The 16,856-nt window shown below is 48.6% G+C and overlaps 2 protein-coding genes and 1 non-coding gene across 3 annotated transcripts; 1 reads left to right on the top strand and 2 right to left on the bottom strand.

The window, feature by feature from the left end:
* The first annotated feature begins 1,827 nt into the window (after positions 1–1,827).
* On the top strand, positions 1,828–3,803 carry SOWAHD (sosondowah ankyrin repeat domain family member D). Its single transcript, XM_029959143.1, has one exon. The coding sequence runs from the start codon at positions 2,012–2,014 to the stop codon at positions 3,014–3,016; it is 1,005 nt and encodes a 334-aa protein (XP_029815003.1). The 5' UTR covers positions 1,828–2,011; the 3' UTR covers positions 3,017–3,803.
* A 3,860-nt stretch (positions 3,804–7,663) lies between these two features.
* Positions 7,664–7,798, bottom strand: LOC112841448. The gene has a single exon (XR_003213023.1). It is a non-coding gene; the product is annotated as a small nucleolar RNA SNORA69 (small nucleolar RNA).
* Positions 7,799–9,182: 1,384 nt separating this feature from the next.
* Positions 9,183–16,656, bottom strand: UPF3B (UPF3B regulator of nonsense mediated mRNA decay). The gene is given in 11 exon segments (XM_029959191.1): positions 9,183–10,044; positions 10,880–11,192; positions 11,901–12,052; positions 12,546–12,734; positions 13,364–13,407; positions 14,110–14,220; positions 14,567–14,665; positions 15,731–15,837; positions 16,009–16,021; positions 16,024–16,116; positions 16,413–16,656. Coding segments are annotated over 11 exon segments (1,512 nt in total). The 3' UTR covers positions 9,183–9,897.
* Positions 16,657–16,856: the final 200 nt, after the last annotated feature.

The raw sequence follows: 16,856 nt of genomic DNA, 5'->3' as shown, positions 1-16,856 counted from the left end.
GCAGCCTCTGCTCCCTCAGCCGCTTGAGCACATCTGCTGCTTCCGGGCGGTGTCGCTGCTGCCGCTTGGGTTTTCCTTCATTTGGTGCCAGCACAAGCATCAAACAAGGCTGAGAGGAAACTCAGTCCCCACCCAAAGCAAGTCACTTCCCCAGCCCCTGGGACCCCCGAGTAAAGTCCCCAGGCTTGGCAACCTGGGTTTTATCCTGGTCAGAGTGCATCCAGTGCATCCAGTCCCTAATGCAGTTATGGCCAGGGTAGCGCTAAATGGAAGCTTTGCTGTGCACCTCATTCCCCAGGAACAGCACCTTGTTTCCCTCCTTGTTTCTTTCCCTCCTTGTTTTCCCCAGCTGCCACCCAAGTGTTTTCAACTCTTCCCCAGGATCCCACGGCTGTGTGGCTCAAGTTCTCTGAGCCCACAGAAGCCACCAACAGCCAATGATAAATCCAGGCAGCACCAGAAAGGGAGCAAGGGGACAATTACATTTTCACCACCAGTCATTTGGGCTTTGAGATTATGCCAGCTCCCCACACATCCCAGAAAAACTGGTTAAAGTGGTTGGAGAAAGGCAAAGGTCCTTGAGGGCAGACAACCAGCCCGGGGCAAGTCAGAGCAGGGCTAAAGCTTAGGGAAGGGAAATTAAAAAGGTTCAAGGGGCTGTTGTGGCTCTTCACTGCCTGACCAGCCACAAAACACAGTAACAGTTCAGCCATGGGTGTCAGAGGAGTCATGGGTTAGAGAAAGGTCTTGGGAGAAACAGGACTAGGAGCTTTTGAGGCAGAGGAATTTGTCCTGATTTCTGAAAAAATTAGGGTACAGACTACTGGTGGCTGCAGCTGCCAACACCACCAGCCATGGGCTGTGCTGGAAAGTGAAACAGAGCAAGAGAGAAAGGCCAAAATGCCTCTGGGATGAAACATCACGTGGCAAGGGACCCAAAACACTGTCCCAGGCTGGGTGTCCCTTACAGCATGGAGACCCACCAGCTACTGGGAACACAGCTCCTTGGGGCAGTAACCTGGGTCTGCCTGAGCAGAGCATCAAGGAGAAGCATTGCAATCGTGGGGTACAATTCTGGGGGGGCTGTAAGACAGGTGCCTCAGCAAGGCAACCCTGGGGCACCACTGGGGCCAGAGGAAGCATTCCTGGGATCGGTGTCATGGATTTACACAGGCCAGATGTTGTAACAGGATCTGACCTGGAACCCCACTGGGAATGCCAAGTCCCAGTCAATGTTCCCAATTAGTCTTTTGTTAGTTCTTTGGTTACAGGTCAAGCTGGTGCCTCCTACCCCAATTCACACCTCTCAGTTACACCCATGCCACCCATCACCTGATTCCCAAGTCAATCACTAAATTCTGGTCAGTGGTCTATTGATTTCTTACTGGACTACACTGTCACTGGGCTAGCCACCTTCTGAAGTTACTTTTTCCCTTGGAATTGTCTCCTGGGTCCTTATCATCTCCATTCTGCTCCTATCTGCTGAATTCAGGGAGTTCTTTGTTAGCAGCATTGTTTTATCAGAAGTTTACGTTTTGTCAGCTGTTGCGGGCTAAGGCTGAGGCTACTTCAGCTGCTGATGGTGAGACACTGGTGCTAAACGAGACTGTTCAGAGAGGAGGAGACAGTTCAACAAATTTTTTCCATAACACCAGCACCAGACTGCCCAGGACCCACCTGCCTCCACCCGCCCCCGTGGTCCCACACACTCTGCACATCCCCACACAACCACCTGCTCTCCCTCTGTGACACCGCAGCCGAGTGGGGCCGGGGGGGCAGACAGTCTGTGGTTGAGGCCGTGCACGGCGCCTGCGGCAGCCACGGACACAGCGTGGCCAAAGGTCACCTGCACCGCCCGGCAGTGCCGGGATCCGCCGCCATGCCCTCCCGCCACGCAGAATCGGTTCCTCCTCCGCCTAATGCCGGGGAGGAAGCGTGGGGTGAGAGCTGGGGAGCGTGAGCTGTGCCCTGCTGGGGATCAGGCTGCTGGCCAGCCCGGGGAGGCACCGCCATGGCCCGGCAGGAGCAGAGCTTGGCAGAGCAGAAGGTAGCTGGCACCGGCCAGAAGTTCTCCTTCCTGGAAGCTGCCCAGCCCCAAGCAGGGAGCCAAGCCCGCAGCTCCCAGCTCCGGTCAGCCACCCTGGGGAGCAGGGACAGTTCCTATACGCTGCAGAAGATGGACACCAACAAAAGCCTCAGCTGGGGCAGGAACAGCCTGGGGAGCTGGGGTAGGACTGCAGGCAGGTTCTCCATCGGCCATGGCAGTACCCGGAGGAAGGAGCTGAAGGAAATCCTCCTACAGACCAACAGCCCTGGCAGCACCTTGCGGTTTGCCACCACTCAGAAGACATCCAACAGCAGTAATCTCCTTGCAGGGCTGCACCAAGAGCAGAAGTCTGAGCAGAGTCCTGACCTGCTGCCCCTTGTCCTTGATCCCCTGGAGCACGCGTGGCTGCTGACGGTGGCTGAGGGCGATGCCGAAAGCATCATCAAGCTGCTGGACTTGGATCCCAGCCTGCTGACCAGGAGAGACTTTGTGACGGGCTTCACTGCTCTCCACTGGCTTGCGAAGCATGGCCACCATGAGAGCCTCATCCAGGTCATCTCCCACGCCCAGAAGAAAGGCTATCCCGTCAACGTGAACATTCCCACAGCCAGCGGCGGGCTCACCCCCTTGCACCTGGCTGCCTTGCAGGGACACGAGGTGCTCATCAAAGTGCTGGTGGGAGCTTACGGGGCAGACACCAGCTGCAGGGACCACAATGGGCGCAAGGCTTGGCAGTACCTGAGGGCAGACACCTCCAGGGACCTGAAGGAGCTGGCGGGGGCCTTGGAGGAGGACTTGGTCCAGCTGCGCTCTCACAACACCAACAACAACTGTAAGTCATCCAAAGAGGCCAGGGCAGGGCAGGACTCTGTGGACTCTGGGGCCGAGGGGAAAGCCCAGCACCCCTGGAGCCTGTCAGCTCTCCGAGGCATTGTTAGACAGGCATTTGCTTTCTTCCAAGAGCACTGAAGCTCCTCTGTCCCCATTCACCTGTAAATCCATGCTGGATAGCAGCCGGAAGAGCCTGAAGGGAGCTGAGAACTTGGGTGCTTGAAACCCTGGCCAAGTGAGGATTAAACCACGGCACCTCAGCCACCCCGGGTCTCGTGTGGTCTTTGGGGCTGTGCTGGTGCGTGTGGGGAGCACCACAGCCATCGGAGCACAGACTAGGGACAGCCCTTCCAAAAAACTGCCTGTCGGCAGAGGGGCTTTTACCCCATGCCCAAGCTGATGGGAACTCCTTGCTGCAGCCCCTCGGTAGGGACTCACAAGTCAGCTCTGCTCTGGGGAGCTGCTTCTCTGACACCCCGTGTGCCCATGAGAGGATGCTGACCCACCACGTGTGGATCCCATGCTGGGGCTGTGGGTGGATGTTTGAGCTGCCTGTCCCAGGCTGCTGGCAGACTTTATGTGTGCCTGTAGATGGGTCACACAGAAATTCGGTGACTTGGTTCTCCTACCTGTAAAATGAGATGCCTGAGACACTCAGCCCCGTTGGGGATGGGGGCCAGAGCACAGGAGGCAGCAAGGACACCAGTGGGGTGGCATGGGTTGGCTTCTGTGGCGACTGGAGTTCAGGAGCAACTCTGGAAAGATGATTCATTGCTCAATACCATGGAAAAGGTATGTGAAGGCTGTGAGATCATTTTTATTGCTACTGAGGTCATGCTCAAAAATGAAACTGATAAAATATCCCTGCAGCAGTAAAATGCCATGTGTATGTACTGGTCACTGCATTAAAAGGGCAAAGCCTCTGCTTGCCTGTTTGTGTTTTGTTCACCAAATGGAGCTCTGCCCATGATTTCAACTTGCTTTTTACATTCTTGAAGGCCAGGGCTGCTTAAAAATACCTTCAGAAAAACAATGTCCCCTTCCTCTTTTTCATCAGCACAAGACCATTCCTGCCTCCCTAAATAGCAGTCCCATTTGAGCAAATGTCTCTCAGACAGGAACCGGGGAGTTTCTGTTCCCCTCACAGAGCAACAGCCCTTGCAGACACACCTCATTTGGGAAGGGAGTTGTAGTTTCTTTCCAACTGCCTTTCTGGGGGTCTGCAGAGGTGGCCAAAGGACTTGAGATGATCTGGCCTGGCTGCACAGATGAATTTGCATCTTGATGCAGAAAGATACACACGTAAGTTCCTCTGGGGAACCTGAGCCTGTGGGTTTCACAGACCCTGAGCCAACCCATTACATACAGATTGTGCTCTGAAATGCTACTTGGACACCCAGTCTGCAGTAGGTGACAAAGGGAAGAGCAGCCTGCACATGGGTGGACAGCGATCCAGGTGACAAGGTGAACATATAGATGTGTCTTTTTAATCTTTGAGGTCAGCAGTAGATACATACAAAACATGCTGGGAATGAATTCAATGCCTGATCTACAGCAGTTTTGTAATGCTTTAGCTCTAATGGATTGAAGAGTATGGCAACACAGCTCCTCCTGGAACTGCTCTGGCCACATCCATGCCATGGGACAGCAGGGCTGGTCACAGCAGCACAGACTCCATGAACAGCACTGGGGTCAAGTTCTGGTAACCAAAGTGCTGTTGATGAGACAGGTGGGACTGACAAAATATTTTTTGTCCTGTTAGTCCTCTGTCACCCTTTCACACCTGTCAGGGAAGGGACACGGGACCGCTCATACATCCGCCTCTGAGTAAGGCACAGAGTAAACAGTGGAATTAATGAGAATTGCCTTGAAGGAACCATTTCCTTGGCACTCATACCTGCAGCTTAGTCACACCCCACCAGGAAACCTGGACTTCAATATTCCATTCAAAGGTAAAATTTAGCTGGCAAATGCTGCACTTAAATAACACAAAATGATTTTTAGTACTTGATTCCCCTTGACAGGTAATGAAAATCCCTTAAAGGAGCTTTTCCCCCATCTTTTGGTTGTGGGTTTAAACCTGTATTCTGTGCTGAGGTGAATTAGGCAGGGACTTCAGAAAGAGCAGAGCCAGAGCTCAGCTTCTCTGGGTGGTGGTACAACACGCTCACTGATGACACCCCCCTGCCCTGCCCGAGTTCTTTTCCACTGAGCAAAAAAAGGATCTTCTCCTGCTGCTGCACGTTGTGTTTGCCCCAAACCCCACGCCACTTCCAGTGACCCACCCCTCTGTCTTGCACGGTTTATTTTTATACCTGCAGAAGGGCAGTTGGTTTGGATATGCAGACACATTTAAAAAATATTTCTCAAGTACACAATTGGCTCTAACTTTGCTTCTCACTCAAAAGCAACAGCATATCCACCAAAACTAATGTAGTAAAACATCCAAATTATTTAGATTTTTTTTCTTTAAAGCTTCTGTTGGTGTCTCAATTATCTCATTAGCCCAGTTCTGCAGAGATCCCTGATCCCCCCTGCAAGTCTCACAGAGAGGAGAGGGCAAACAGAGCTGCCACAGGAACAACAGAAACCATTCATAACCAGGGGTTAAGATTCTGCAGAAGGCTGAGTTTATCCCAAGTTTAATTTGTACTAAATTTACTATGTGCTGTCCTTTAATGTCAAATTTGAAAAACAGATTGTCAAATGAGGAAAATAATACAAGGGGTTATTTTCCAAAGCAGCTCCTTAGTAGAAACTGCTTCCATCTGATAAAAATATCACAGTAAGGACAGTAATAGGGAGACTTTCTAATAAATAGTAATAAATTTTTCAATCTATTACTCAGGAAAGCTTTCCCACAAATGCCATGGAGAAAACTGTCTCTTTCCATTCTCAAGTCCATAAAATTACTGTTTTCCTCCTCAGCCAGATCCCCATAGACACAATTAAAGAGAAACTCTAGAGTAGCTTTGCCTGCCAACAGTGGTGCTGTGGAGAGGCTGCGGGAGGTTCACCAGGCTCCAAGGCAGATCTCCAGCCCTCAGCAGCGCTGTTATTTCCCAACATTTGCCTCAAGAGCAAAGAGACTTCAAATTCATTGGGGTCAAAGTGTCTGCAGCATGTGAGCCTCTCTGGCAATGCTGTTTGCTGCTTTCCTGTTGCAGTGACTTACTGCTTCCCTCTGATAACAAAGGAGTCTAGACTCTGACCAGACAGGAAGAGAACCTAGATGATACCTCTGCAGCGTCCTGAAGTTGGGAAAAATCCCAGCCTTGCTCGCCCCAGCTCACAGAACCCTCCAGCACAGCTTAGGAGGGACAGATTGCCATGAGTGAGATGTCTGTTTGTTGGCATTTGCACGTGTGAACATGTGATGTGCCCAGCATTATTTGCTACCAATCGCTATGCGAAGGAGGTAAATCTATTTACCTTCAATGTGAAGAGCAGCCACACAGGTGTGGCACCCCGAGGCTTCCTCAGGAAGCTGCCTCTCAGGAACGGAACCACCACAGCAGCTGAACCCAGGAACCTTGGCAGCCCTCAGTGTCAGGATGGGCTTTGCACCGTCAGGGATTTCCTGCTGACCGGAGCACCTACCCCGGGTCAGCTCTGCAGAAAGGGAAGGAGCAGCCAGGCCGGGCTGGGAGCAGAGCACAGCCACCTCCTCCACTTCCCTGAGGTAAATACATGGTTCCACAGGCCCCAGCAGAAAATACCAGCGTCAGGGAGCTGGAGTGACAACTACTCTGAGCCATTTTATCTGTTTTTTCCTCTCCCAATTTTTTAAATAGCTGATTTGTCTTGAGCTACTACTGTCTGCAAAAAATGTTTTATATTAAGCTGCACCTGTGGTTGACATGAACTAACTTATCAAACCAATACAGAGCTCCAAAGCAAGCTCAGGTTACCTCATATTCTAGGGAGCATGCAGAGATGATGTGCTACAGTTTACAGTACTGCATTTTGTAGGAGATAGATCTACTCACCCTTAGCAAAATTTTCTTTCATCCAGTTATTCCACTGCACCCACTCCCCAGCGAGGATTTTAATCACAGGCTCCAAGGGCTGCCCTGCCCCACTCCTACCTGGGAGTAGCTTCTCTAATAATTTTTTTTTCATTTTAACTCCTCTAAAATTAGTTCTAATTTTTACATCTTTTTTTTTTTTCTTTTAAAACGGGTACATTTTGCTCTCAAAGGTTTACAGCCAGCAAAAGTGACAAGGAAGACACAGCCTACTCTACCTGAAAAGAGCTGCCAGGGTTCCTCATACTAAGTGAGAACATACTCACAGGAATGTTATTTTTCATTCTGTTATGATCCCACCATATATATATACGAAATTATTTCAACCAAGCAATTCAGGTCCATATTTATTAGTAAGCCTGTGCACTGTCAATGCTCATGGTGATGCCTGAAAGAAAGAACACTAATAGAACACAGTCTCCATGTTTCAGATGCAAGAAGAGATTTTCCCAGTTAACATCAACATCCCAGACCAGCTCATAAAAACCCCACACTGGGGAGTGCAGTCCAGCACCACAGAAGGAATGACTTGAGGGTGTATCAATCTGATGCAGAAAGACCAGTGTTCATTAGAGCTCCCAGGACAGTCTCCCTTACAAGCCCAGCTTGGTCCTCCTCCAGTGTCTCCTTTTGGAGTTGTACCTAAGACAAGAGCAGGGTAAATTAGCAAAGTGCACACACACATTTGTTCAAAACATGAAAGAAGAGCAGCACATGGAAAAGGTCTATCCCAAGAAATATCCGTTTGTGAGCATGCACTTGTCCATGTTAAGAACAAACGTTTTCACCACGGTGCAGGTGAAACCGCAGACAGTGTTTGTAACAGAGTTGCTCTCAGCAGGAAAATGGCAGTGCTCCCACTGCAGGAAGCTCTGCAATTGCAGCCTGCTTTGGCACACAGCTCAGACACAGCTGATCACCACGGTGTTCAAGTGCCACACGTCAAAAATCCATCATTTTGCCCCACGGTACAGTACTCCAAAGTACTGCAATTTAGCTAAAACAGAACCTCGTTGTACATACACGCCACCAATCTTGCCTAGAAAGAAACAAGTTGGGAGGAGTTACAGGAACAGAACCTGGCAATCCTGCCCAGTTTCACTACCTGAGCCAGCCACTGCTGCTGTGGCTCTCCTCACTGCTTAGGGCAAAGAGAGAGAAAGAGGAGGAAAAATTCCGCTGCCTTAAAAAAATCCAGACAAAGAAGCGGATGAGATAACAAGCTCTCTGACCGAAGTATACAACAGCTTTTAAACAGCGGGCTCAGACAGGCACCACCCCAAGACCGTCAGAAACAAACACGCTACCAGGGTACAAAATCTGGAATAAATTACCCACAAGTGCAGCTCAGGCTTTCGCTTTACATGTGCCATCACTGAACACCCGTGGACCCTCGCAGAGCACTGGACAGAACGGCTACAGAAAGAAATGGCATGGAAACCCCACGAAAACTGCACTGCCACCCCTGCCTGGCCCTCACGGCCACAAAACCGCACTTCTGGAGGCATAAATGCCGTCAGCTCCTCCTTCGGCCCGCACCGCCCGGGCCGCCCGAGCGCGCCCGTGCGGCCGCAGCTCCTCAAAACGCGCCAGCCGCGCTCGATACCTGATCTTATTGCCGGTTTTCATCCGGATCCACTGAGGGATGGGCCGGTTCTGCTTCTGCTTCTTGGCGAGGAAGCGCTTGATCTTAAACGTCTTGCTGCAAGAGAGCGCAGGGACGGAGCCCCGGCACCGCCCGCCAAGCCCGGGCGAGTCGCCACCCGGTCCCTTCCCGCTCCCCCGCGGCCGCCTCGCCCCCGCCACCCCGCGGCCGGCCCGCCGGCCCCACCGAACGCTGCGGCGGCGGTTCGCGATGCCGAGGCGCGGCGGATGGCGGCGGATTGCTCGGGGGGGCTCACCATGGCGCGGAGCGAGCGGCCTCCCGGCGATGGCGCGGCAGAGGAGGCGGAAGGGGCGGGGCGGGAGCGGCGCCGGCAGCGCTGGCACGGCGCCCCCTTGGGCCAGGAGGACCCGCACGCAGTGAGGAACGGCGGCTGCGGAGGAGCGAGTTTGTGCAGTTTTATTTGGGTTTAGTACAAAAAAAAACAGCTATGGCTAAAATTCGCTAGCTTGGGAGGAGCTGCTACTGGCGAAGTCTCGTTCTGGGCTGTAAAACAATACTTCAAGTTATGAGGGAAGAGGAAGCAGTTCTGAGAGGGCAGGAGTTGGGAAACGTTTCAGACTCTACAGAAGGGAGGATGCTGGAAAAGAACAGGATGCCCAAACCAGCTACATTTGATTAAAAAGAAGCATTTCAATGTAGGGAGACTTTGCATGAGAATTTGTCAAGACATATTCCATTCTTAAGCCAGCTTATTCATACACTCCAACTTAGTTACTTTATCCACAGAACCACTGAAGAGGAAGGTCTCTCCCTCCCTAACACTGTTACTGCACTGCCAGATGTTCTGCTCCTTACGTGCCAAAGTGCTCCTGTCCACTGGTACCTCAACAACCCCAGCCTGTATACCTGTCTCAGTGCTAGACTGACACAATTTAGCTTTCCCTGCCTCAGGCAGGAGCACCACACAACATAGCAACACCTGTATTACATCTGGGCAACTCCAAGCTTGCTCTGCCTAAGTGCATCCAACACTAGCTCCCATCGCCTTGCAGTAGAGCTCTGGCTTTAGATCCAGGTGTCATCCCCTCCTGACCACAACTCATTTATTATCATAGTTAAGGCCATAAAGTCTTTCTATTTAGCAAAGATTCTCTTCCCTGTTGTAGTTAGATGCTGGGAAAATAAATTCAAATAACTGAAAATACAATGAGAACACATTTCAAATTCCGAATCTACAACTGAGGTTCTTTAACCAGAAACATCCAACAGCACAATGCCCCCTTTTCTTCCTTTGTTCCTTCTTCGCTTCGAAGGCACTTCTGGATTGCGTTGTACATGCTCTTTGGCTGCACAGACAGTCAGAACACATAAGGCTTGCATGCTAGTCACTCCTCTTCCTTCATGTGACTGGTCTCACTCTCTTGTTTCTTATCCACTCCCTGATCTGTGGGCTTTGCAGCACTGTCTTCATACTGACACAATCTGCTTCGGCTTCGGGCTCCTGGCTGGTACAGCTGCATTGCGGGGCGATCCTGAAACAAACCAGAACTGTTTAGACTCTTTCATAGCTCCCTGCTATCAGGGTTATTATGGCAGCAGTGGTATTAGAAATGGCTCAAATTCAAACTTTTCTGGGTGTTCTAAGTTAAATTACTCCACCATGGTGGCAACGTAACTTCAAGTGTCTCAAATCAAGGTTGTCTCTGTTGTAAGGCAACATCCCTGTTCAAGCCACAAAGAACACTGCTCACAGTTGAAGAGATTTGTAGAGAGTTTCCTGTTGAGTTCAGCTCACCCTCAGAAAAGAGGCCAATTTCAAATCTTCAAAACCCTGAGTTTCATTTGTACCTGACAATGTCTTAAGTGACATAAAAAACATGCACAGTGATGCTGCAAAAACTAATTTGCTGACGATATAAAACTAAACTCAAGACATTTCTTGAGCCTACAGGACATGCCCTATTCTGCAAGTAGCAGTCTTGACACTGCTTTGGAGGAGCCTGTTCAATCACTCTTCCACTTCGAGATGCATTTTCAGGCAGCAGAGATACTGATGCTCTACCAACACCTTAAAGATACAGCCCATGGCACAAGTCAGCAAATGGAAAGGTATCAGTGTCTTACAATTTAACCCATCGTATCTTGGCTTAATTCCTACTCAGTGACAAGAAATACCACAAATAATTTAGCAAAATTCAGTGGACAAACAGGAAAAAAAAAACTTTCTAGTAATGGCAGAGTTTGTTGCCAGAACAGGGAGAATTTTCAACAGAGAAACCACATGGTTCTTTCCTTGAAGTGCTTTTATCCTAAAAAACACAAACTGACCCCTATGAATCAACATATGAATTTAAAGAAATTCAGCACCTTGTTTCTGATACGATCTCTCTTAATTGTATCCTCTTTTTTATCATCTTTGGTTACTTTCTCAGATTTGTCCGTGCTGCTGGTAAAGTCTGTAAGATCACTTTTCTTTCCCTTTTCTCTGAGTAAGTCTCTCTCCTTTTTCACCTCTTCCTCTTTTCTTCTAAAAACCTTCTCTTTCTCATAGCGCTCTTTCTGCCTCCGACGCTCCTCTTCTTGGCGTCTCAGTTTCTCTCTCTGCGCTCTCTCATATTCTCTGTCTCTGTCAAAATCTCTATCTCGGTCCCTGTAGTCCTTTACACACTCATCTTCTGATCTGTATGAAAACAAAACTGAAAATTAAGCTCAAAAGATTCATCAAACAGAGCCGGGAGATCAATGTAATAGCGGTGTAAATGTGCAATAGGAGGACGACACACTGGCAGGTTCTAGGGAGCTCTTGGGCAGCTGTGACAACCCGAGTCATGCACGACAGCCAGAGAGGACACTGACCACTAGCACTTCCCAGCCTCCTACTTGCATAGCTGGTTGAGTCTCCTCTGGCTTTACAAAAACCTGAATTTCTGTCTCTCATCTCTATTTCTCACACGACAAAACTGAACCTCGAAGAGATCACAGAGCTTTTGAGAATTACAATTTCCACTTTGACCTTTTTACAAGACCTTAGAGGGACTAGTAACTGGAGAACACCTCTCCTCTCACCATGTTTATAATCATCCCATTGCAAGGACAGTGCTCACAGCCTGCTGCAGTCACCTACACCTGGGCTTCTTTAGTGCAGTTCTCACACTGAGTTGCAAAAATATTAAAATTTGTCCACTAGTGAAGAATTTTCAGGTAATTCACAGAGCTTTCTGCAATCACAGGGATGTGCACTGCCACAGAGAACACAGCCTGTGCCTTATATTAGGAAAAGCATTTAAAAGGAATTTCAAAACATTGACATAGCAGAGCAGCCTAAGCCTCATTATGATCAGGAAACAAGTTATAGATACATATATATTTATAGCAAGTACTAAAATACTTTTTTGCCTTCTCTTCTTTTGTCTCCCCATCAGATCGTTTGGCAGATGCACTACTCGCAATTTTTTCCTCCCTCAGAGTCTCTTTTTCCAGTTTCTTGGATTTTTCTTTTCTCTCCAAGTCTTTTTCATCTTTTTCAGGCTTCTTAAGTAGCTACAAAGAAAACAGAAGTCTCAACTAAAAAGCTCACTCTGATACATATTGTCTGGCACAACACCGAAATTGCATCAAAGGAACCACAGTCCAGTGAGAAGTGAACATTAAGGAAATATTACTGCAAATAGCAGCATTTCTAAAAGCTGGAGTGTATGAGTAAGCATTATTCACACAGCAAACTAGGATTTTTCTCCTAAACCAGGCCATTTTAGAAAGCTTAAAAATAGTCTCCATTCCATAGTGAATTCACAATCCTGTTTACCACGGCATGTACAACAGTCACATGACAAAAAGTTTAAATATTACTATGAAGCATTACAGCATGTAAACCTTTACATTGCCTACTATTGAATATTACAAAAAATTGGTAATTTACTAACACCAAACTCATGTGATTTTTCACACAATACTCAAAGCACATTTTGAGACTGATATACAAATAATAGGGGAAAGGGAGTGTAACAGTTTATAATAAAGAACTGTTCTAGACCTTAATCTTTGGTTCTTCTTTTGATCTGTCTCTTTCTTTTTCTGGGCATCTGTCTACTTTCTTCAATTTTTCTGCTTCTTTTCTCTTCCTTCTCTCCTCCTCTTTCCATTTTCTTCTCTCTTCTTCTCTTTGTCTTTTTCTTTCCAATTCTCTCCTCCTCCTCTCCTCTCTTTTTTCTTCTCTCAGTCTCTGTGTGTGTAAAAGCAAAGAGAAATAGTGTATCTCCACACCAGAAAACATCTCTTTAAGCCATCAAATAACTCACCTCAAAGCTGCCTCTACTATAAAAGAAAAAAAAAAAATCCTGTCACCTCTACTGTTGTTGTGAACCTGAACATGTTGCAGCAGTATTTTTTTCTTACTCATAAGCCTTGATTTGTACTGTCTTAAAAAGCCCAACCACAACACTGGCCTCAGCCTTTATCATTCTAATTTTCATTTAATCTGCCCCACCTCTGATTTTCTCCAGTGCTAAAAGTTAAAATAACATTATGTGCTAGGAGAAAGATCATCCACAAGGACCTCAGCTGTAAGTGCACTAAAAATGGAAGCATTAAAATGGAATCTGTTTTGGCAGTGCCACAAGAGACAATTTGCTGGGACCAGAATGTACACAAAGCACCACCATTCCTACAAGGACCAACATTCCAGTACTTTAAAATATGTGAACCAGGTGTTGACAAGTGAGTTGGGTCAAAAGATCCTTCTTCAAAAGGAAGGGCAGAAACATATCAGTACACATACTGCAATATCTACAATCATGCTTTAAATGAGCAAATTGTACTTGCAAACAAGAAGATTCTGGAGGTAGGTCTTACCTGTTTGTTTTTCAAGAAGTTCAATAAAGGAGTAGTCTTTTTAGCTAGAGAATATACAAAACAAATGTAAACAATTTGCCTTATCCAATACTGCAATACAACAAAACCCTGTATGAAGTGAAGCATCTTTACAGATTCCCCTGCCTGTCTCCTCTCACGTACAGAAATACTTTGAAACAAGTATTCCAAACCTGTCTCTGAACAGTGGCAACTATTAGGATTCTACAAACTTCTTTAGGACACTAATATGATACCCAGTACACCTCTGTGTACAGGGATACTCAGTCTGCATTAGGCTTTTCCCAGACTCTCTTGCTTTTAAAGATATTCCTGGAACATGCTTAAAAAGAGCAATCTGGTCATTTTTTGTGGTATTTTACCCAATCACATTCTCTCTTAACTTGTGCCTGTGTGGAACATCACAACTCACAGCACTGTGCACTAAACATCACTGCATCCACTGAAATGCAGCCACTCCAAAGCCTGGTCTGGCTAACAAACATCTGACCAGCAGCTGGCAACAGGAAGGAACTTTCTCACCTGAAACTTAAACCTAGAGAAGAATTTAGAGGATGGGAACAAAACAAAATATACACTGAATAATATTAGCCTAAAGGTTTACAAATACTAAGCAGGTACACAAAAGAATTCAGTCTCCTCCAGGTTGAGGAATCACAGCTTCAAATTACAAACCACGTTTCTTTGTGCTCTAGGAAAATATAACTATAGTACACAGATTTCCATACCTATTAGCTCTTTGTTTCTTGCCTCTATTTCCTCCAACAAAGTTTCAGGAGTGGAGGTTAATTTTTCATCATCTGCACTGTAACTTTCCAAAAACTTCTTGTATTCTGGATCTACAGGGAAGGGGAAAAGGAAGAGGAGGGGAAAAAAAAGGGGAAAAGAAAAAAGAGATACATTGGAGCACGAAAAGCATTTGCATTATGCACTGCTGGAAGTCTGGGTTGGATTTACATAAGTTGGGTTGTTTATATGCCATCTTTTCATAAGCTGGCAGCTCTCAAATGAGCTGCTGCATTATGTTTGTCTGGGACAACCATTTAATAGACTTGCACCTCACAAAGCAGTGCCAATAAGCAAACATCCCACTGACGGAATTACAGTGTCACAGGAAAAACATATTCAAATTACTGCTAAGATTTTCAATCTACACATGCAAAACAAACTATCTTGCTGTTATACCATCTTCGATAGTTCCAGTTTTGGCATCCTTTTTCTTACTCTTCTTTTTTGCAGCTTTTTGGAAAGGTGCAAACTCAACTATGGCAGCATACTCCTGACCTGTTAAGAGGAGAGGGAAAAATGCATTAAAATAGAGATGAAGCAGATATAAAATAGACCATATTGTCCATATCTAAAGCAGGAAGATAAGCCTCACAAGAAACATGCAATACTAGAAGAGATTATTTAGACAGCATAAAAAAATCCTTCCATTTTGAAAGCAATTTAATAAAAAAACCACCCTAGAGACAGCAGAATTCATGAACTTGTAACCCTCCCAAATAAAGAAGAATCTTATGGACAGAGCTTTGTCACATAGAACACCTGTCTAGATGAATTGTAAAACACATGCACTTGAATCAAAGCTCCAGGTAAGACCCTTTCACTGCCCAAGCCAACAGGAACTTTTAGTGCTGCCCAATGTAAGCACTTCTGAAAGGCAAAATTTAAACCCATGAAACCTAACATGTTTAGAAAACAGGTAAGTGGTGACTAAATACTCAAATTTTTAACCAGTTAATTAAACCAAATATGTTTCCTACAGATTACTGTCTCCAGAGCAGTCACTTTAACAACTTAATCTGCAAAGAAGCAGCTGTTCTTTTTACTGAATCAAGATGACTCACTCAGTTGTAAACTGAAACAAGTGACAATTTCAGGTAAAAACTGACCAAAAGATAAGTGACACTGTTGGAAGTGCACAGAACAGGTGAGGGGAGTAGCAGAGGGTGACATCAGTAACCTCAGCTTCATTTGTTTGTACACTGACAGCATGTACCTGCTTTCACTTTACAGACTTGATGCTCAGGTATGACAGTGCAAACATTCACCTCAATATCAGGATTTATATCAACACCACTGCTGCCTTATATACACCCATCTGGATTTTACACATCGTATAGAAAATCCATTAAAAATACATCCATAAAGAAAGTCAATTTAAACTAGTTTCCACAAAGCACATGGAGTTTTCTTTGTTCTGTGAAATACTGCATAACATGCACCAAAGGCACTTAACCCGAACAAGCCAGAATTGGCTGCTCACCCCCACCCCTCCAACACTCAACCAGCACACGGCACAGACAGCGGGAAAGCAGCAACACGCACTGAGTGCCATTCACTCACCTTTGTGATCGACGAAAACATAGCCGTCGAAGCGATCCCTGAAGAGGACTATGTCTTCCTGGTTCTTGAAGTTGATGTAGGCTCTGGAGAACATGTGCGGGTACAGGCTGCGGAGACACAAACCGAGGGCGCTCGGCTGACGGGGCGGCGGCGCCACCGGGGCCCGGGGGGCGGCAGCGGCGGCTCCAGGGCGCTCGGCTGACGGGGCGGCGGCGCCACCGGGGCCCGGGGGGCGGCAGCGGCGGCTCCCGGAGCGCCCGGGCGGGCCCCGGCCGTACCTGGAGTCGTTGGGATGAACTCGAAGTAGTCGTGCTCGGGCAGGGGCTGCAGGTGCTCCTCCAGCTGCTCCTTCGTCACGCTGGGCGGGGAGCCGCCGAATCCACAACCTGCGGCACGCAGGGACCGGCGGTCAGAGGGCGGAAGTGCCGGGACAGGCGGTACCGCGGCCCTCCCAGTCCCGTGTTGCCCCGTTCTCCCCCACCCCGGCCCCGCAGGCGGCCCACGTTACCGGAACAAGTCCCCGTTACCGGGTTGGGGCCCGGTCCTGAAGGTGGTTCCTGCTACCGCGATAGGGCCTGGTGCCGGGGCTCCCGGTCCTGGGGTGCCCGTTCCCGGAGGGTGCCGTTCCCCGGGGGGTGCCCGTTCCCGGGGTGCCCGTTCCCGAGCGCCGCGCGGGCCCCACCTTGCTGAGCGTTCTCCATCTTGTCCTTGGGCCGCCCCCCCCTCCAGGCGGTCGACTCGGCCGCGCCGGCCCCTGCCCTCCGTCCGTCGGCGAGGGCCCGGCCCGCGCCCAGCACAGTCCCCGGCCCCGGCGGCGGCCCCGCGCCGCTCCTTGGCCTGGCGTTCTCCTTGTCCTCCTTCATCCCGGCCCCGCTCCGGATCCCGATCCCGGACCAGGGCAGCGACGCGCGGCCCCGCGCGCCCATTAGGCCGCCCGACTCTGCGCGGGAGACTACGCCTTTGAAACGGGCGCAGGGCTCCGCGGACTACAACTCCCGGCGTGCCCACCGCGCCCGGCACCGCCAGTCCCGGCCGTGTCAAGCGACAGCACCGGTAGTGCGGATTGGGATCAGGGATTGGGATCAGGATTGGATCAGGATTGGGATCAGCGGGCTGGAGGCGCGGC

The sequence above is a fragment of the Manacus vitellinus genome, unplaced genomic scaffold, assembly GCF_001715985.3.
Source record: "Manacus vitellinus isolate BGI_N305 unplaced genomic scaffold, ASM171598v3 scaffold_19_pilon, whole genome shotgun sequence".
Taxonomy (NCBI): domain Eukaryota; kingdom Metazoa; phylum Chordata; class Aves; order Passeriformes; family Pipridae; genus Manacus; species Manacus vitellinus.
The sequence above is the reverse complement of the archived record's forward strand: the minus strand, read 5'-3'. Positions and strand labels throughout refer to the sequence as shown.

What these genes read in the sequence shown, in the direction of transcription:
- SOWAHD (XM_029959143.1), top strand. Translation starts at nt 2,012, where the DNA reads ATGGCCCGGCAGGAGCAGAGCTTGGCAGAGCAGAAGGTAGCTGGCACC.